The sequence below is a fragment of the Gouania willdenowi genome, chromosome 10 (assembly GCF_900634775.1).
Source record: "Gouania willdenowi chromosome 10, fGouWil2.1, whole genome shotgun sequence".
Classification (NCBI taxonomy): Eukaryota; Metazoa; Chordata; class Actinopteri; order Blenniiformes; family Gobiesocidae; genus Gouania; species Gouania willdenowi.
Genome location: NC_041053.1, coordinates 24,961,543 through 24,984,346, shown reverse-complemented (window position 1 = coordinate 24,984,346; position 22,804 = coordinate 24,961,543). Strand labels below are relative to the sequence as shown.

The window sequence follows — 22,804 nt, the reverse complement described above, 5'->3', positions numbered from 1 at the left end:
TTATGACTTTGCAAAGGGACCACTAGGGACAGATGCAGGCAGAGTCTGAGCTGACCCATTGATTACACATAAAGGTGACCGAGGTGCTCTATTGATTATAACAAGTGGGATGGATGCATCCCCACATGAAGTGGACTGAGCTTTTCATCCGGCAAACAAAAAGAGGGAAAACAAAGACACGGCTTCCAAAGTCATGGCATTACATTACTGAAAAACCAAAACAGCTGATAAAGCTCCCCCAAAAAAAACAAAACCAAAAAACATCACTGTTTCCTTGGCTTACGTCTGTACAACTGATACTTGGCTCAGCTAGGGAAAGGGTTCAGAAAAGGGGATTTGGGGACCAGCTGAGACAACAGCCTGTCTCCATGCTCGGTTATAGACATGGGGAATAAAGTCAGATACTTGTCTAGTGATTAGCCAACTCTAAGCATTAAGGGGCAAAACAAAAGGGACTTACACAATCAGAAGTTAGAAACCATAATATAGATTTCCTCTTCTATTCTCCGTTTTTTTCCCCATCGGACTCGCTATAAAACTGGGCCAACCTAATAAAGCAAGTATTGAGTGGGGATGAAACGGTTTGAACAGAAATATCGACTTAGGTGCAACCATCGTTTATCTTGCTGAACTGTGGTTTTAATCAAATTGCCAATTTTCTTATGCTGTGCTTGCTTATGAATGGAATTTTGGAAAGACTTGTGTATCAGCGAAAAATAAATAAATGTCATCATAGAAAACATAGCTTCTATGTTCCTTTACTGCTAAATCATTAGCGGCAAAAGGAGAAAATAATCATCCAATTGGAGGGAATTACCCTAATTGGCCGCTGAACGCCCATCCCTGCCATGAGCAGAGAGCGTGTAAGTGCAGATTGCTACCTTGTGTCATTCACAGTAATCATTAACAGCAGGAGTAACCCTTTAATCTCCACCTGTGATGTTCTGCATGTGTGGGCAGAAGCTGAGGGTGTTGCTCGGGGGATTATTACACAACAACAAAAAAGACAAGAAGAAGAAAAAGAAGAAGAAGAATTTAGACTATGTCTTGTTACTGTAATACAGTGGTTCTCAATTGTATTTCTTTCGCTCCCCCCCTTTAAAGGTGAAAAATGTTCAGCTGCAGTTGTCCCCTATAAAAAAAATAAAATAAAAATCCACAAAAATGTCAACAAAATTGGACAAAAATCACACAATTTGAGAAAACACTGCTATAGTATTCTTTACACCAGGGTTTTTCAACCTTGGGGTTACCTGAAATGTCTAGTAATAATACAATAAAAAAAATACACATTAAAATTATATTTAGAATTTTTTTTAAATTATTAATTAAAATCTATTTTGCACAATTAAAAAAATAAGACATAATGTCACAGAAATGGATATAGATTATACAGTGCAGGAAGAGGAAGAAAGCCTAAAGAGCTTAAATCATGTTTCCAAATTAAAATACCACACACAATCTTACAATACTTTCAATTTCTCAAATAGAAATCTAGTTGAAATAAAATGTAGGATAAACAATATCTCAGCTGGCGCATATTGTGACTTTTTGCACTAATACTGGCTACTCTCTGTATTTGTAACACTCTGTATTTGTAACAGTATAACAAACGGAAAAAAATAAAAATAAAAATTATAATAGAGCAAAAAAAGTGTCTCCAGAAATTTGTGATATAAAAACGTTGGGAACCAATGCCTTAAGCAAAAAAAAAATATGATGCAAGAAGGCATTTACTGTACATGTTGCCTAGGGGGCTTAACTGGTTTGGGTCAGCTGTGTGTGTGAATTTGTGCGCCTCAAACCATTTCAACATATCAGGAGTGTCTCTTGTTGACTTTACATATAAACAAACACATAGCATGTCTCTACTGGCCAGTAACACATTGATGATCTCCGCTGTGCTGTGTGGTGTCCCCGCAGTGATGTCTCCTTTAGACAAAACTGTGTGAAGCACAAATCGATATGGATTAAAATGGTAAGCACCCATCTACGGGCTCCTCTTCTTTTCTCTCTCTGTGCACATAGGGTAATACAACGTGCACTCATAATGCTGGACTCTAACCCTCTAGTGGGAAAGGAAGTAGCAATGAAGTGAGGGCCTTTCCGCCTCTTATAAAAAAATAAACACCAACATAATGTTCATCTCATGCCACCTGCAGAACATATCCATCAAGCTGCTTAGGACTCTACCAGGTAGGAGGGCGGAAATCTGCACCTCGTTCCACCTGACACACCTCGTCCACACACACACACACACACACAAAGGCACACACACACACATACTGTAGCTGCCTTGGTGGTAGGCCTCAACCCCCCCACAGCAATGGTGGGCGTCCCGCAGTGCGCTGCAGGACACCAGAGATTATCCCTGTGCTTGCAGACAGTCACAGAATGTTAATCCTCAACCATCTCCTTTGCTGTTGTGGTAAATCTGGATCTTGCTCTCAATTGCTCCTCCTCCCCATCTTTCTTTATCCATCACTCTCCTTCCTCCTTTCACATTCCCCCAGAATCTTTTTTTTTTTTCTGCATTCCCATCTCAAACCCTTTTTCTATCATCCCTTTTTAACTAAATCCTTCCCTCCCCCTAAATCTCCTAATCCCTATTTCCTACTGGAAAGTGACAAGACCTCAACCCACCAATTCTCTTTCTCCGTCTCCGCTCCCGGCCCAGCCCTTGCTATCAGCCCTGCATTGATCTGCTCATCCCAAAGAACACAAAACACCAATCAGCCTGTCATAATCACTCTGCTGGAGGAGGAAATGCTGAACGCCAGGCACAGCTGCTGCATGAGGATGTACAGACAGTGGAAAACTAACAGTGCAATAAAACTGAGTAGCTGAGTTCCTTTGGATGGCCCATGGCTGGATGTGCTCTATTTTTAACTTTCTGTTAGAGAATAAGGACTGCAAAAAGTGTGCATTCCAAACATTACAGGGGGAAAAAAAACAACAACCACTCAATGCTAACTAGTCTCCCACAGCTTCACATCCTCTTTCGCTTGGATTTCCACTTATAAAATATGCCCTCTACAGCATCTACTTTTTACTGCTCACACTGCTGCAAACTTTTTGACAATAAATAATAAAAAAAAAAAATTAAATGTCACCAGAAATCTTTCAGCCCTGGAATGATTTTTTTCATCATGCAATAAACATGAAAAACTTACACCGCAAAGTATTCCCGCCTTCTGTCACAATTCAACCAATGACATACAGTAAATTTAATTGTACAAAAGAAATTAGACATAAAATTGAAAATGACAATAATTATACTGTACATGTATTAAGCCTTCTTAGAGACAGGTATAATACAATAAAATGAATGACAAATGTTTACAAAGGGTACCCTATTCATCAAAGGTGTTTCCCAAACTCTGTCTACTAGTTCTTCTTCCACAATGACACAAACATATTTTAACTAAAAACTGCTTCCAGTGATATTCACAAACCAATGAATCAAACATGATCCATACATTTTCAGACACGCGTATTCCTCATTTCAGGGTCGTGGGGGTCTGCGAGTACCTATCTCCTGCTGAATCGAACGTCATTTACTTGAAAAAGAAAGGAAAAAGGTTGAAATTACCGCTTGCATGTTTGTTTTCATCTTCACCTCGTTGAAATGTTCGCATATTACATCGTGGCATGTGGGTGCATAGAAGTGTTTTTTCTTTAATCTGATACCACAGTAAATACTGGGAACAAACTATAACACCTCCTTGTCTGGCAAACAAAGAATCAAGTAAAAACAATACCATGCATCTGTTTATGGGACTCCACATCCCACAATGCAATGCACAAAAATGTAAACAAAATGGCTTGTTTTACGGTGGAGATGAAAACAAACGTTCAAGCAGCAACTCTGACCTATTTTTTCTTTATTTTTAGAGTCAGTGATGTTTAATTCATTGATTTATGAGGCATACACTATGACTTTATCAGCTTTAATATTCACATATGTACAAAAGTGAGCGGGAGCTTTTTTAGGACTAAAATCTAAAATTCAATTATATTTACGGCTAAGCACAGTTTTCATTACAGTAATTAGATGATCTTAATAAACAATTATCTCAACTTGCACACTCTACTCCACACTCGTGTCTGGCCAGTTCTGAGCATCATTCCAACTGTAAAATGTACATTTCCTGCTAATAACTAACTTATCTTTAGTGGAGAACCAGTGTTGTTTTGTTACTGTTACTAAATCATTCAGTATAGAAAGGCAGAGCACCCAAATGTGTTTCACAGCAGCAGCAGCAACACTTTCTGTCTTACGGTTGCTGAGTCACCGAGTAGAGTGCACCATTTAAACACAAGTTATTTACAGTCAATAAAGTTAAATCTGCTCCAAGCTGCTGCTTGCTACACCAATGTTACGCCATGCATATAAACATGATGTGCTCTAGGTCTGAGAAAAAAATAAAATCAAAATAACTCAGTTCATTTTGTAGATGGAGACTATAAAGCTCATTCCTCTAATTCATTTTTTCGAACACTTAACCATTTCATTTAGTGATTTAAATTAGGTAGAATATTGGATTACTAGAGTGATTAGAGCATGGTAAACAGGTACAATAGATACCTGTACTGAATTGTCATTTATAAATAGCTTTTGAGCACAGAGAAAGGTTAAGGAAAGGTTCCAGTTGCAGTAACGTGATCATCTCAGCGTTCACTAACAGATCACTGCAGGAGATATGGATAAATGTGACATGTTATAATGGGGTGACATTTTTCAAATGAGTCCAATCAGAAATGGTAGAAATAACTATACGTTGCTTTGTGCATCGTGCACTGACGCGACTGTAGCACACCTGTTCAGAAGATTAATGGCAGCATACACTCATGTCCTCCCCACTAGATGAAAGGGCAGTACATCATTCTAGGGACAAGTGACATCTCAATGAATGCTTCACCTTCTAGACTTACTTTCCGTTGGAAATATTCATCTAAACTAGAAAATACGAAACAACATGTCGACGGAATGATGCAATTGCTGAATTTACAAACAATTTAAGTATATATTTGGATAATATGTGGGTTGTCGGTGAGGATGTACATTTTTGTAATAAACCAATAGACTGAGCTGTTAAAAAGCTAATAGATTTTACATAATTGGAATAAATCTTTACTAAATCCAGAAACGGCAATGAAAGGGAGTTGTTGACAAATGCACTTCTCACCTTTCTGACACTGCCTGTATGTTATAAGCAATCACTGTAATAACTACATTACTTTGTTGGCTTAATAAAGCATGAGTCAAATATTAAATACAATATGTTTTGAGACTTTATAATTTCAAGGACATTGTGCTATTTACTCACCACAGATTATTGTGCAGAGGACATTCACTACCTATTTTCTTCACAGCCATAAAGTAATAAAATGAGGCACAGAGGGAAATTAACTTCAGCAAATAGAAGCCTTGAAGACCATTGCTTCACTACTTTAACCAAGGCAGAAGAGAGAAATTTAGCAATTATATATTATTAGCGAAATAAGGGAGTCCTACTGTCAAGGTGTTTCATTGTTGATTTACAGAAAGTTTCATTCTACGTGAGATAATGTGTTATCTATTGTTTGTGTGTTGTTCTGCATTAAATATTCCCATCTGGAGCTGGAGTGGAGAATTGACAAGAATAAGGATGCATTAAGATGTTATTAAGCCAATCTATACATTTGTATCTTAATGCACGGATGCCTGTTCATTTCTCTTTACCGCAAATATTTGACCTTGAGAGTTAACATTAAGATGCAAAAAGCATTTAAGTTGAAAATCAATTATTTATTACTAATTATTAAAACATTATTACAGTTATTAATAAACTTGGAAAAAATTAAATAAACCCATAATTTCACATCAAGTGTTATCATTGTCCTTCTCTTTGACATTCCACTCTTGCTCCGTGATTCCTCTTCTTGCTAATGAAAATAGATGAAAATGCCAAAACCCAATACCAAAAGTATTAACGCTAATTCACACAAACAATCTCCTAAACACAAGTATATACAACTGGATTCCCAGTAGTGGAGGAGCAGGGGGAATTTGTGTGTGTGTGTGTGGGGGGGGGGGGGGGGGGGGGGGGGTGAAGAAAAGAACGCATCCTCTGGGAAATTTTCTCTGATGAAGTGCAAAGAGATTAACCAGTTGGACGTGCGCTAATGAACAGGAGATCATAATGAAAGGCGCTCGTAAATGTAGATGAGGCATGTAAAGAAAAACAGTGGCTCTGGATTGTAGAAGGGAAAACAAAAGAGTACATATAGATCAAACTTGAACAATAACAACAATAATGTGCTGGTGTGAGCTCGGCTGGAATATTGTAGCTGTGACATCAACATGGATATGCTGCAACATCTCAGCTGGACCCCAGTTATCCACTATCACGCTGTATGTAATGGCCTGCTTTATCCATGGCCATGAATACACAACACAGTATGCCACGGACACAAGGGAGATGCTAATTACAGTCTCGCACTATACGATCGGATACATCAAAGAAGGTTAAACATTTACAGGGAGACTCTGGTTGGACGTGACTTACTGATCACATAGTCTCCAAACGGGTCCTTCTCCTCCTCATCATCATCTAAGTACGCTAAAGGAAACGGAAAAAAGAAAGAAAGAACACAGCAAGAAATAAAAATTATGAAAATGAAATGAATCATGGCAAAATAAAAATGATCAGGGGAGAAAAAACATCATGCAGATAAAAAGACATAATTGGATGAAAATAAAATCTATTGTAGAGAAATAAAAGCAAAAACCAGACACGGTGAGAGTAAACAAGTGCAAGTAGAGTTCTTCCTTCCAATCAGCTCCGTCCCTTTGCATGCAGGCTCTCAGTCTGATACCTTCTACTGTATGTTCATTAGGAGGCAAAACGCTGACCATTAAATTACAGAAGTAGTTTCAGCACCATGCAGAGGAAAATATGATCACTTATAATTGAATGGAGAATTCGCAATTTGCACTCAGCGCTCTTTCTTCCTCTCGCTCTCCTTCCCCTTTCCAACCCTGGCAGGTCTGAGGATGGCCATTATGGCTCACTAAATTCCCTATTAGGGTGGCAGCGCAGTCATCAGCAAGTTACAAGACCAATGCAAGTGGTTTTTCACAATGCCTGTGATTTCCCTTTTAGTTGAGCCACTAAGTCAGGTTGAAACCTAACTGCCTATTTACAGCACAGAATTCTCACAATGGCATGTGTTAGTATAGCTGTTATTTTCTGTAAAAAGCCCCTCTGGAATGTTTCCTCTTTGGTGTTTTCATCTTCCTGTCTACCTCTCTTTTGCTGCAAGCTCACTTGCATTAATGTGAGTTGCATCCATCTATCGTGATCAATATCCCTAGGCTTTTCTTTAACACTACTTTTATGCATTTCTCTGTGTGTGTGTGTGCGTGAGCGTCTCCTTCCTATATGTCAAAAGAAGAAGAAAAAGAAACCGTGTTTATCATTTACAAGTGAAGTATTTCCTATATAATGCAAATCAAATTGATTTGACTGGCGTCTGGAAATGTGCTACACAATTAAATTGGCCTTGCCTATTTAACAGTTTAACAGATCAATCATTACTGGGCATAATAAAGTACGTGTTGGGGAACACTAAAACACCAACTACTGATAGACAAAGCATGAGCGTATGTCCGGCACTACTTTGTGAGGCTGTCAATGCATTCTCACAAGAAAAAAAGTCCTTGAACCACCGGGTGAAGTGCAGAGGTGTACACTCAAACAGACACATATGCACGCGTGCACACAGTGGTGTGTGTTTGTGAAAGTGATCTGTCAGGGCTGCTCTCACACACCATTCATCACAGGCTACTAATTCTGTTAGACCATCGTCGAGCATTTCGCACCCAACGTTGCTCTCTGAAAACTCAATCAGAGGCTAATGCCCCGAACCTTTCTAGTGCACACCAGCCTATACACGCACACACATACACAAGCACTCAAACACACACACACACACACACATGCTTTCACTCAGCTATTTTACTCACACATTGGCAAAGAACCTAAGGGGACAGCCATGGTCTTGGGGGACCCTAAAAGACTTATTCCATACGTGTTGCTTGAATTTGACCGACAGGAGCAATGTGAAGAGAGTAAGAAGTTTCTGCAGAGGCTATAATAAATGTAAATGTCAGTCACTGCGCAACGTGCATTGTGATTATAACACTTGTGATTGTTGTTGTTTTTTAAGTGGTTGATAATAATTTGATGTTATTAGAGTTGTCAGCATTATGAAACAATGCTTTCAGATTTTTTTTATTTATTTATTTATTTTTTTTTAAGGTAAAACGAAAACTTAGATATCAGCTAAAATAAAAATAAAAAATAAATAAATAAAAAAAAAACAGGTATACAGACCCTGATACATGTGTTACTAGCTGTGATTAGGTAATCAGCAAAATCGCTTTGCTCAAATCGTCCTTTTTTTCCAACATAATTATAGCTGAAGATTTTTCAAGAAAGGAAAAAAGATATATATATTCACTTTTATGTTGTTTGTCTGTTATTATCTATTTCAAACTGTATTGAGACAATGATTTAAAGCACCTTTATTATGCCAATGATGGTTTAATACTTGCTCCTGTCAGTGACTTGACTCACTCAATTCACTTCCTGAAACAAGAATGGAAATATTGTAGTTGCTGTTTTTCTTTTTTTTTTAAATTATTATTTTTATTCATTTATGTTTCAACAAAATCAAGTGAAAAGTGCAGTATACCATGGGATATATCCTTACTTGCATGTTTTGGAACAATATCATACATTTACACTCAATTTTTACCACAAAATGTGTGGGTAAAAAGACGGAAAAACTAAAATTTAGACAAGACCTTCACCTCCTGAAATGGAAATAACTATATGTCATGACTAAAACCTTCGCTACAAGTCTTGGAACAATATCACACAATTATGCAATATTTTTGGCAGTAAAACATGTGGCCTACTGTCCAATAAACGGAGCGTAAATGGATGACATGTCGAATCTCACACAATCTTGCACTACGTGATCTTTCTGTGACTTCTGTAGAACAGAAATATGGAATAACAAAAATAATGGTCAACTCAATTAACCGTATTAGCATGTTTGGCACCATTTCAAGACGTTTAGTAGCCAGTTTTGACATCCAATTAGGGAAAAGAGATTAAACATTAACAAATTAAAAATGGATAAACTATGAAACTGAATTTAGGAAATGATGAAATGGGAAATCAGCAGTGCGGAATAGAAATACAGCAGGTGGGTTGCTGGGGAGTAATGTCCAGGTGGGATAATCGCTTTGACTCCAAAATGTGCTACGTATGTTTGTAACACCCAACAAAATATAAACACCAGCTTAACCTTTTCTGTCCTTGGGAATGAGATAAACCAATTACATTTACAGGCCCAAAATGTTAGGGGTGGGGGGGGATGATGAGAGGGGCCTGAGGCTGTCAGGGTTAGCCATAAAGGCCAGACTAAATTTAGCACCACCTTTTCATTCTCTAATTATGAGATTAATACATCCTGTCACATACGTCACAATACTAACTCATGATTTATTATCCAGTCACCTCGATGAAGACATTAAACCGGAGTGAGAAAAGAAAGAAGTGGGGGACTGTCTGGGAGCCGCTAATCAGCATGCACGCTGCTTTGACTGTGCAGTGAGTGGCCCAGGTTTATTGTATGTATATAAAGGTTGGTTGTATTAGTGAGTGCAAGTGAAAAGTGATTGAAAACACTGTTGATGGTAAATTAGATTGGACCTGTTTTCTTAACGGCTTCCCATTTAATAATGGACACTGGACTTCAGGCGAGGATAATAAAGTTGTTTTCGTCCTAATGGTTTAAATCAATCTCAATGCCTGATCTTATTTAAGCCAATGCATGTTTTAATCATTCTACCTCCTGATCAATGCAGTTTGGATGCAGCTATCAGGCACTACTGTGGGAATTTACAAGTGCTCCTGTTCTCCTGACTGTTTCCAGACGGACGTTTTACGAGGCGACGCGTAGTGCGACAGTAAATCTCTTCCTCCTCTTTGCCTAGAGGAGACTCCAAGCTAGGCTCTCCGTTCCAATGCTAGTTTGATTGAATGGAAATGAGAAGAACTTTGTGTGAGCCAAGCCAAGTCAATGTTTAGGCGTCTTTATTTTAATAGTGTCTAGAAGGAGCAACAAAACAGAAGTGTCTTTATTTAATACTTGGTAATAAAGCTGGATGTAGAGAATGCTTGAATTCCCTGGCCTGCATTTACTGAACTAGTTTCACTGGTTTTACATGCCTCTCTGTAATTGGTATTTAGCAGTTAAGTGAGATGGAAAACTTGTTTTACTGAAAAACAGATTTGCCTTACTCTATTTGAAAATAAAGAGCCTGCAGTACACACGATCAGACGCTGTTATTTTCATTTAGTAGTTCAGAAACTCTGTTTTCACTGCATTTAATAAAACTTTCTACAGTACATGAAAGTTAATGGAGGGAGGTAATGTGGTTGGGGAAAGAAAGAGGAAACACAGGTAACGTCATCTTTAACAATAAAAGGGAAATGTTTGTGAAGCAAAGGTTGTTGAGCTCTAGCTGGGTTTCCATTACAGATTTTAGCAAAATGAAAGCGATATTTCTAAATGTCGACAAAGTATAATTGTGCTTTGAACGTCTTTCCATTGAAGGTTGTTTTGGGCAGGAGCCTCGTAACTCCCGAGGAAATCTCATCCCGCGAGACTCCAAGATGGACGCTCCAAACCTACCTTATAACCATATTCCTTTGTTGTTTGCTGTTTAATGTGACAGTAATAATTTTTAAGAATAATGCTAAGAAATGTCCTGGTCTCCTCTTCTGTTTACACGTACCGCGCCATGTTTCCACAGAGAGAAGTTGTCATGTGACCAGGTACCTCACATTATGTGACCATGTACATAGCCATTTCAATTAGGGATGTCCCGATACAACTTTTTCACTTCCGACAATATACCAATATTGCAGCCTTACGTATTGGCCGACACCGATATTGATCCGATACGATATCAGCACAAATCATACATACTTTTATTACTTATTTTGTAGTGTGGAATGTTAGAAAAGGTTTGATCAAGTGATGTTACTCAAACAGAGAACAATAGTCAGCAACAGTAGGTATGAGAAAAACTGACCCATTTATTATTAACCAGTTGGTTACATACATTTTAAACTTCAACATAATATCTACAGTATTCTACAATTGAAAAAAAAAATGTTGTAGTGTGAACCACAGTCAACTATGGATGGAAGTGCTGGAGCGGAACATTTTTTTTTATCATAGAGCTGGCTAATATCGGACCAATATCCGATATCATTATCGGATCGGCAAACCCCTAGTTTCCATAGGGCTTTTGTGACACATTTCAAAATCGAAACGTCTGAAATTCCTCTTCATGAAAGCGTAAAAGCTTTTTAGCGATATTTAGTGTTTTTTTTTTTCCAAAAGTCAGATGTTTCCACAAGTTTTTATTCAGCCATTTATATTTTGTGTATTTCCAAGGCGAACAGAATTGCAGCTTCTGTCTCTGGTTTAGCCTCTATGACCACCATATTGCTGGTATTAACGTTTCTCAGAGGTAAGAGAAATGGTTTCTGGTACAGTTAGCAATTCAAAGCTTCCCTAAAGCTTTGAATCCCTAAAAAAAAAAAAAAAAAGTAAAAAATAACCTGTTAAATGGAATTATAATTGATGCATATATAAGATAGTGACAAACTGCTAATAGATTGGGTTTGGGTTAGAGCGTGCATGTTTGGCCTGAGTAGATCACTGATTGGCTCTACTATTGTGAGTTAGTTCTGCAATAAAATGTTATCATGCAGGACCTTAGCCACCATGTGCCTTATCACTCAACTCTAATATGCACACGGACAAAGACATGCACATATAAAATACCCTTTAAATGTCTGTTCTATATTGTTTTTCTTCTTATCTATTCATCCACTCATAAATATACTTCTCATCTCTACCAGAAATAATAGGTGTATATGTGGTGCTAATTTTGTTGAGACTAGCAAGTGGATGAGGCATTTAAAAAAAAAATCAATCACACAATTACAAAGATAACACTTTTTTAGTTGCTATTGACTGAATTTGTTCGCCTTGGTTTTCAGACTTTTTAACTTCTACAGAAATCAAAGATTTAATCGGCACATTTTGTTCTGCAAATCGAAAAAAGAAAAAAAAAAATGAGAAAAACACTGTTGAGTCATATTCCTTTTTTTCACACATCTGATATTATTAACGAATAGCATAAACTAGATAAGTAGGTACAAAGAACTGCAAAGAAAATCCATAAATATCTAAGTCAGGTCTACACTAGCTGCCAGTTTCCTTTCTGACTCAAGTAGCACACACTTTGTTAGCATTAGTGTTTGTAGTATCTGTCAACATTTCTCCAGGCTTTCTATTTTAGCAGTGAAATCTGCAGTCTTGCTCACAAGCACATTCATACATGTGAGCATTTGCGCCCTGGAGGGGAACCTGAGACCCAAGAACTGACACCTGTCAGTCAAGCTGGGGAGCCTCACCGGTAGGAGCGTAACAAGCGATTGTGAGAGGCAAAGCGTGAGCCAACAGGGGAGATGAGAAGGCATCTAAAGATGAAGAAATAAAAGATGGAGAGGAGATGGAGAGAATGTGTGGAGGTGAGACTTCTGAAGACACAGAGAGATGAGAGTGGTGCGGCAAGACGCCACAGTCCTTTGAATTGTTAGCATGTGTTTATGATGTTTCTGCCTGCCTCTGTCACTCTCTATTATTAGAACCACATATCTTGCACCTGCCATTTTGACACTACCATTGCTTCACACTTTCACTAATTTGTAGGTTTTATGCTTGGGTAATTACATTGATTGTAAACACCATCCAACAAGCAATAATAGATGAATTATATAGAACTATATGCACATACAGCCTTCTTAGTGATTGGGAGAAACCTAGACTAGTTTAGATGTGAAGAAAACAGATCACAAGTACTCATGTTACTGTAATTGAGTTGCTTTTATAGGTACTTTTTTAGTATAATTAGTAATTTTACTTGTACTTAAGTACATTTTAAAATAAGTAATTTGTTACATTTCTACACTCAACAGTTATTGAGTAAATTATATATATATATATATATGTTTTTTGTTTTAAAAATATTCAACGAACATTGTGAAACTACAAAAAAATGACCAGACAACAATCAAATGCATCACATCATAGTCGACCAATCAGATTAAATGTAATGCACGGCGCCAAATCAGCATTGAATGGAAGTTATTTTCTCAGTTTTAAAGTTCATAAATGTATCTATATTGATAATTTATTTAGAATTGAATTTATTGGTGTTCTTTTATTAAAAAAAATTAATTGTGAATTTTGACAAATCTTTTATTTTACACAGATCGCTTTGTGGAAAATAAATTAAGTTCCAATTGTGCAAGATTTAGTCTCTTCCTGTTTAAGTGTATACATGAGATGTGTACTATATGCAAGGGAACCATGACAAGATTTACAACAATAAACATGGGGATAAAAGTAACTAGTAACTTTTACTTTGAGTACTATTTAATTGAGCTACTTTTTAGTTGTACTTTAGAATTTTATGTATGACTTACGTGTACTTGAGTACAATTTCAATCAAATAACAGTACTTGTGTTTGAGTAGGAAATATCAATACTCTTTACACCTCTAGTGATGAGATGCTTTCTTATCACGAGGGTAAGATTTCCTTATTCATAGCTGAAGTGTCATAATTTGACTTGATAACATGTGCATACACCTGGTGGTTTTACCACACTGCTTTGCAATCTGTCTGATCACAGCTCGGGGTAGTGGTGCACGAGCATGAACTAAATTTCCATCTCATCTACGTCATTGAAAGGAGCAAAGAGAAGCATGCGACTCCAGTTCCAAGTTCCACAGAATGTATTTTTCATACTTTGGGTTTAAAATTAATAATGCACGCGATTAGACATGTGTTCTGCAAAACCGCAAATATGAAACTACTTTCCAAAAAAGTAAATGTTTTGGTACAAGCACACAAATATTAGCAATCCCTTTGATGACAAAGAAGAAAACAAAGCATTTGACCTTCTCAAAAATCAGACTGTGTGACATCATCCGCTGGCGAATAATTATCACACGGCAGCAATGGATTAAGCTAATTTTACAAGGTCTGGAAATGCCAAAAACAGAAAACTCTGCACGTTCTCCTGGCTCTGAGACAGACCGAGTGAGAGCGCCGTTTAAAGCTGATATCTGTGGCTGCAAGATTAGCTTGGTAATTACCCACAAAGCAATTATCGGGCGGTTGGATGAGACGCACATCCCTGGGAAGGTGTTTCTCAATGTGTTTAATAGGTGTTGAGTAGTTTGATCAGCAGAAGTTCTTTTTGATTCGCGCGCTCGTAGTCCAACAGAGGTGGATCTGCAGTGGATTCAATTAATTGGACTGTTGCTCTTCCTTCCTTCCATTTTTCATTAACCTCAATTGACACCTCAACGGCGTGAACACACAGGTTTATGACTGAGTCAAGATTAACAAGGAAATGGGAAGTTGACGATAAACAAAGTTTCCACGGAAAAGAAATTCCCCTTGGGGAAAAACTCACAATTCGCGCCTCAATTAAAACAAAGATTAGCTTCTCTACGACTGCATCTTTTTGTTTGTTCACAATATTCTAAGTAAACAATTATACATCACAAAATACACCAACATGATTTAAAGCTTACCGACAAGTGATGAGATGTCAGCAGATAAGTGCTTAAAAGCAGTGGAGTAAGAAAGATCCAGTTAAGTGTTATTGACAAAAACAAGGATGTGTCTCAAGTGGATGTCCAAACCCTGGTTTTTAGATCACAACCACTTCCACTCAATATATGCTCCTCTTACTAATTGGACGTTTCAAGGTTTTTACCAATATCTATGATAGATACTTTCTGTTTTACTGCAATATTTCTTCATGCATCTAGTACTCATCATTAACTTTGCATAGTTTCCGGATTCTTTAATTTAACTTTCTCAAATCTGAACCAGCACAGCGTCTTACCGGATTCATCATCTGACTTGTTGTCATTCTCAGAGTCGGTGAGTGTGAGGGCTGAGTTGTCCTGGCTGGACACTCCAGAACTGCGGCGGGACTTAACTCCACCTCTTCCACCCCACATCTGGATGGCTCGATCGGGAGACAGTGGTACCTCTGGGTCCGAGTCAGCGTCCGAACCGGCACTGAGGGAGTAACCTCTTTGGAGCAGGCCTAGGTCGGGGCAGTAGGTACTAGCAGCGGGATGTGGAGGAGGAGCTGGCTCACATACTCCCAACTCAGCCAGAGTGAAGTTCCCCCCTTTAGGAGAAAAGTGGGAGAAGTTAAAGGAGAGCTTGTAGAGATTAATATACACTGATGTAAGATACTGGCACCAGAGAAGTATTGCGAAAGGAATTGCATGTGGGATCTGGAAAACAAACCCACAATCACACACAAAGCACACACTAATTATGAAACTATGGAGGCGGAGGAGGAACATTTGGGCTTTGTTGTGACAGGCGGGAGGGGGAAACGATGACGCAGTATGAATCAGAGGCAAAACATGAACTAGCCGCTTAAAAAAAAAAACAAAGAAAAACATGAATTATAGACCTCTTAGAGCTTATAATACTTGCCTCCTTTGCTTTACTGATCCACATGGACAGTCATAAGGGGTTGAAATCTTTAGGCAACTTACAATTTGTTTACAATTATAGGGACTGTGATTCGATTATGAATCAATTCATCTAGATACACTTGCTGCTATTTTTAAAACCATAGCGTTAGCATTCAGATACAGGAGACAAATGTACCTTTTATTCAACCAGCAAACTGTTTAGTCAGAACTACATGATAAAGAGCCAAAGTAGCAGCATCCCTGCTTGTAACATATACAATAAAAAAACCCTAAACCATGGGCTGCTCCGAATAATACATTTATCCAGCATAAAATATCCGTTAAAATATCCTTTTACTGTTTTTTGTGTAACATTTCATTTAAATAAATGATTATTGGAAATGTATGAATTGATTATCAATTACAATGTCTGAATCACAATGCATCGATTATTTCTCCCACCCCTAGTGTTGATGTGTCATTAAAGAGCCTTCCAGACTGCACTGGATGTGCTTTACTAGTTTCCATTACACACCGACCCCCAGGCAGGCTACATGTAATGCAGTCTGCTAAGCACTGGCCCTGCCGCCTAACACTCCCTCCCTTAAGATAAACTGACTCGTCACATCTAAAATAAATATATAAAATTATCCAAATTAAAGCGCATCAAAGGAGATCAATAAACAGTGCTGCAGCCCAATTAAATTCAAACAGAGGAAAAAGCAATTAGAGAAAAAGGCATGGTCAACCAATTTATTCTGTATACTAATTAAAAGAGTATTCTGGATGCATTGCTCGCCATCAGCTGTTAGGGTAAGGGGATCAGGAGAAAAACAGTTGTGATTTAATTCATTAGCGGTTTGAATGGAGGGTAAAGGAAGAGGCGAGTGAGGAGAAGTTGGCATTGTGATGGCACTCAGTGTGAATCAGCGCACTAGGAATCAGACAGCTGTGTGGCGGGGTAACTGTGACTCATCAGGCGTACGGTCGCAATCAAAGAAAGAGGAACTAAACAGATGAAAATTGTCAGATGAATCTTCACAACTCCTCTTCACAGCCTCACTTAAAACTCAAGATCTGGAGGAAGAGGGAGGATTTTTTTTTTACCTCTACTCACAGGAACAGATGGACTAGACTAGAGACCAGATACAATTGAATGACTCCACAGGTGAATTCAGTTAATGTGCTACAGCTTGCCAAGCTTCTAATCAGCTGCAATGCAAAGAAACCCAAACACTGCACATCGAGGAGTATTACCAGTGCTTCTCTTCTTTTCTTTTGGATCCTTTTCTCCAACTTTTCAGAAAAGAAATACAAATAAAAATATATTTACTACATTTGCCACCTTCAAAGTTCACATGATTATTGATTATTCACACTGCAGCACTGAGACCTGCTACAGCCACTGATCCCATACCTGAGATGAAGTACCGAAGGAGGACAGGAGAGAACTCCAGGAGGCCTGTGAGAGTAGAGCACATGGTTTCTTTAACATCAGTCAGTGTATTATCCAGAACTGAGCAGCTTGCAAGGAAAGGGTCTACTTCACAATCACAGTCACAATTAGTCTTCATACAGATCATCTCATCCAACCACGATGACAATTATAGGGCCACTGCCACGGCTAGTATAACAAGCACGCCACATACACAGTTAGATTAAATGAAAGTGAGCGCATGAGTGCGTCTATGTCTGTGTGTGCATGGATGTGTTTGCTTGCCACACATATCTAATGCTGCATCCCGCAGGACACTGCTCTGTGCAATTAACATCCCATAACCAGTGATTACACATGTAAAATCCAATCTCTTCTGATCGCCATCAGCTGTAGACACAGCTCGATGTACCATGTATTCAAAGAAAGATGGATGGGTGTTACCGCTGGAAACAGATGTAAAAATCTATCTTAGTTATTCTACAAATAGAAAACCAATTGCATGTTTGTTGTATAATATTATGACAGATGTGGAGGCAAAATGAATAGAAGGATTATTAAAAAAAAAAAAAAAAATCAATGCCTATCTGTCCACAACACACTGCCAGAGAAAACATCACCTATCATACACATAACGTTTTGAAAAGCAAATAGTATTGCCAGAAGCTGTAGGTTATTCACATCTGGTGTGTTAATTTAGTAAGTGACTGTCACTTTGTACAACACAATGTCCAGTTAGTCTACGTTGTCACTTGTCAGGTATGATTTATCCATGTTTAAAAGGTGCATTTCATTCCTGAAAGTGTCACTCTCTCTCGCTTGGTGCAGTGTTGTGGTGTATTATCTTGTAGTAGAAACAATATGTAGTATAATATCATTTGTATCTCGATGAGTACCATCTAAAGAGTATTTTTCGAAAGAGAAGAAAAGTTGGTTCAACAAGGTGACCGCTAAATCTCATCCAACAAAAATCTTTATGCATTTTATTTAAGCTGAACACTTGGCCACATGGTTAAGTTGTGGTTAGCATGCTACAGTAGAGCGAGAATGCTCTACTCTTGCAAGTTACTTTTAAATCTGTTTATTTCTTCCTTCTTACCCTAACAGTACCTATAGGACTGAATGATTGAGTGTTTGTTATTATTGGGACAACCCAAGGCCAACATATAAAAACCAAGTCTGTACAACTGTTCTATGCCTGCCTTAAGGTGCAGGACCTTTAAGTAGCGCGCTCAAGACCACATTATTAAAGACCAAGACTTGCCCGAAACTAGAATGCACCGAGACCCAGACAAGACCAAGACTTTTGGGAGTCGAGACCGAGTCAAGACCAAGACTGAGGCCAAAAAAATCTATTTCAAAGACCATGACAAGGTTGAACAGTTAAAGAACATTCTCTCTTTAGTTTTAGTTTCTTTAAAATACAAGTGATGGTCATATCATGAGAATATCATGTGTGTTTAGCCCAGCTGTGTCTAAATCCAACAAGGAAAATATCTGTCTATATCTTACTTAAAGGTAGTGTTGGCGTACTCTAGACCGGTCACATTCTAAATATCTTGGTCTTGTCTCGGACTCGACAAGAGTCTGTGACAAGACCAAGATCGACAGGCAATTTGCTTTTCCTAGTTGGATTTAGACACAGGTGGGCTAAAGTCAAACACATAGAACATGAGTCAAATGTGTTTAAAAATCACTCTACTAAAATCCAATGCTAATTAACTAAATAATAGTTGGTCCGACTGGTTTGCAACACCTGGACGAACATCAGTGCAAAGGCATTGACCCACTTGTCTGTGTTCGAGTGTGTGTGCTCACGTTGTGGCAAAACACTGCCAGTGTGTGAATGCTAGTGCTAATTTCTGTAGAGATTGACCTGAAATAGACAACACAAAGGACAGGGTAGAAACCTATCTGCTGTGTTGCAGATTGGTTGGCCAGAGGACAAGTAGGAAGCATTTGCAGTTACACCTTGACAGCGACCCAGTTGGATACTGTATGCAACCATTTTAGGCAGCAACAAAAAAAAACATGTTACTTTAAATACCATTCCCAGGATAAAACTCTGAATTTATGTGAGTGGGAGTAAACAAGTGCAGTTTATGCCTACAAGTAGAAATGTCCACAGCTTGTTTTGGATAGGGGCATGTCTTTTTGAGAAATAATAAATCAGTCAGTTGTTAGAAGTTTGACAGGCAAAGTATAGGCAGCAGGTCTCTGTGTTGCACAGCTTGACTTTTCCTCACCACACCGTCTAATTTTGTGAGGGATGTAAAGCAGTCAGAGCTCGTGGGTTTTGCTTCTGCAATTATGTTGCTTTTTCCTGATTAAATAGTTTACAGACCAGGCCTCCCTCGTACATGACATTTTCAGCATTCAGGGGAGTGTTCAAGCTTTGATTTACTCTGAAGTGCTAAACTGGGGAACTGATTAGCTTCTTTTGTAGTCGATGCATCAAAAGCAAATGCATCTGTGCATAGTAAGTTTCCATCAAAAGCCCAGAAATACCTGCAAGTTCTGTTAATAAAAACCTTCATTTCTTTGTCACATCTAAGAAATCTCTGAAATATGTGCCTAATAGAAGACAAAACACACAGCTTTCTAATATTTTCCATTTTCATTTGTATTCAATTCCAAACCTATCAAGACTGCACTTAACTACACCTGTAAAACATATCTTTTATGAATATGCTATAAATATATAATAAAACACACACATGCAGTGGGCTACATCCCACTTAAATTAATCTGAATTTTGTAGAAAAGAAACACAACAGATGCGAGACAATTTTCAAAACTATTTGTTCAGTGGAGATAATCATTCCAGTGTAATCACTTCACAAATTAGGTTCCCTCATGTGTCGTCAATGTATCACAAAATCCACCTATTTTGATGCAAAACAATAAAAACTCAGAAGATGCAAAGAGCTTTTTTTAATGTATAAAAAAGTAGGCAAGGAAAACGTTAATTTCAAAGTGTGATGAGAGCAAACAGACTGTTTACACAGCTGAGTCTGCGAGCAATAAGAAGCTACACAAAAGACTTTTACAGTCAGAAAACAATAGGACTTAGGTTTTTATTGACAGTTGTACGTTTTTTCTTCTTCCTTCTTTTGAAAATGACAGATATACGCTGTCAAATCCTCATAACACAGCATACAAGAATATTTACTGCTACATCTTAAAAAGCTCCGCATTGTCGATGCTATTCTATATACATAAAGCTAGCAATCAAATTACTTCTAATCTTGACTTTTCATATATCATTGTAATTTCATATATCATATTTCATTTACCAAAGAATTTCAATGGTTAGTGTTTATAAGTCTATCTATGCATCTATGTTGCCATGTACAGGTATATTCTAATAATGTATTTATTTATTAATATCTCAATAATTTACTCTAAATTAGGAATTTGACATTTTTGACAAGGGAACTAGATTTAATGAATCATTTATTTAGTCTACGGTAGTATACAGGGAGTAGCATGAGTGGTTTTAAAGGTAAAGATGGGAGCTGATTAATGGGGAGCTGTGGTTAATATGGAAAGCAATTTGTGCTACCTATGAAATTTATTTTCTATTTTTCTTTCTCAACTGTAAATGAGTGTTTCTAGATCTAATTTTTTTGTTTTTTGATTTATTGTTTAACTGTAATCTACCTTTCACGTCTTTGAACCTCAGTAATTACTGTAAACTATTGATGCATCAAGTAGAGTGACATCACTTTTGACTTTACATTGAGAGTTGACCTCCGCAAATGCAAATATCACGCTTTAAATTAAATCCGAACCTTTTTTCTTCAGCTCCTTGGAAATTAATAATAAACGTAGTAACAAAAACTGATCTTGGATAAGCTAAAGGTCAAATAACACCCGGTAGGTTGAATAGTGAATGGGAAAAAGTGAAATGTTTTGTAATTATAACTGATTGAAGTCATCATGGTCTTTTATTTAAAAAAAATAAAAATAAAAATAATTTTTGAGGTGTACAGCAGTAATTCTAGCCGTATTCGTTATTTTTTTTTGTGATATGTACCCATGGCCATGACTCTTTTTGTCATATCATAGCACTTGAGTACTTTTCTGAAATTAGACTGTTGCTGGAGATGGTGGAGGATTTCAGGAGCAATTTGCTTTGCTTTTTAATATGTCTTGACAAAATCACCTTTTGCCATTGGAGGGATGGAACATTTAATTGTTGAATGTGGATTTAACAAAGCAGTCTTAATAGCTGGTGAAGTTATCTCATAATCACAATTATTATAACTGAATTGAAACATTATCTCAACATAATATTACTGGTATACATACAAAAGGATGCACCTGTTTGGAAAACACTGGTGTGCAGTGCTAAAGTTTTTTTTTTTAAGTATTTAAAGCTTTGTTCATGACTTTCCACATAATCATTCATAATTACAAAAGTTAATAATATGTGAGTGTGTGGAGTTCTCCTATTTTTTACATGTTGGTGTATAATTTATATTTGTTTTGATTTATCGCCAACCAAACACCCTGTATTATGTTAAGGAATTATTGCATTTTTCTGTATTTTATTAGGGGCGGATTAATCTACAAAAATATAGGGTGTGATGTGTGTTACCCGCGTATGTGTTTACCTGCCGGAATTCATTTGTACGGATGTCGCTGTTTTGACTGGTGAAGCTGAGCTGGTGAGTTAACGTGTAGATGTTAAACCTGTGTTAACTACTTAAATGTTCAATGTGTGCAGTTCATACAGTCAATAATATGTCCGTGTTGTTAATGTTGTGGGTGTGTTTGTTTTATGTCGTTACAGTTGATTACCTGGCTAGCAAACGACAAGGTTACTGTGCTAATAATATTTAGGGTTGAATGGAAATAAAACTGTTAAAAGACAACAATCCAATGTCCGAGCTTGAGTGACACACTTTTCACCAGTTAAGCACACCCTTTACGGTGGGAGTTAGTGGATTAAAGTTAGTTAGTCCATTAAAACCGTACAGTGAGTGTTACAAAGGGGCATGTAAAAACAGAGCTACAGTTCTTAAGAAGTGAACATCCTAATGTACCGGTATCAAGTCCGGTGCTTGAACTGACTGTTGTTCTTCCTTCTGACTTTGTGAAATGTAGCAAGGGTATCTGAAAAAAATTTAAATTGTTGATGAGATATTCTTGGTCAAAGTAAGCCTTTTTTTTTAAGGAAAGAGGCTTGAAACAGACAGAGCAGACATGAACAGCAGCCCTCTACTGAAAAGCCAAATAATATGATGAGTTTATTAATAATAACAATAATAATAATATCTATACACAAAGAAAGGACAGCCAGTTGGAACCCATTTCAGTATCTATCATATCACATCAATGTAACATATTGCAAAGACTATCGGGATATCTGCTTTAATACAGATATATTTTTTTATTAAGATTCCATTCTTTAGCTATACTTTTCAATGTGTTTATTGGTCTTTCCAAAATCTATTTAAGAGTTGTTTGGTGTCACACTGGTGTTAAATGAGAAGAGGATTCTTTTTTAAGTATCAGGTTGAGGAGAGCATTTTAACACTATTTTGTCTTTATGGACCTTGGTGAGTCATGGTGGAACTATACCCTAAGTTATAGCCAAGTTCCAAAATGGGGGCAAGACATTATCTAATTATGATTACAAACCATCTCCATACATAAACACGCACGCACACAAAATAATACCACCACCAGCAAAATTACTGTAACGC

General features: G+C 37.5%; 1 protein-coding gene across 1 annotated transcript in view; it reads right to left on the bottom strand.

The window, feature by feature from the left end:
* Nucleotides 1-22,804, bottom strand: part of tenm2a (teneurin transmembrane protein 2a) — a 256,251-nt gene that overhangs the window by 148,376 nt on the left and 85,071 nt on the right. The window contains 4 exon segments of the mRNA XM_028458813.1: nt 6,552-6,605; nt 15,064-15,357; nt 16,913-16,951; nt 17,073-17,117. Coding sequence (XP_028314614.1) covers nt 6,552-6,605; nt 15,064-15,357; nt 16,913-16,951; nt 17,073-17,117 — 432 coding nt within the window.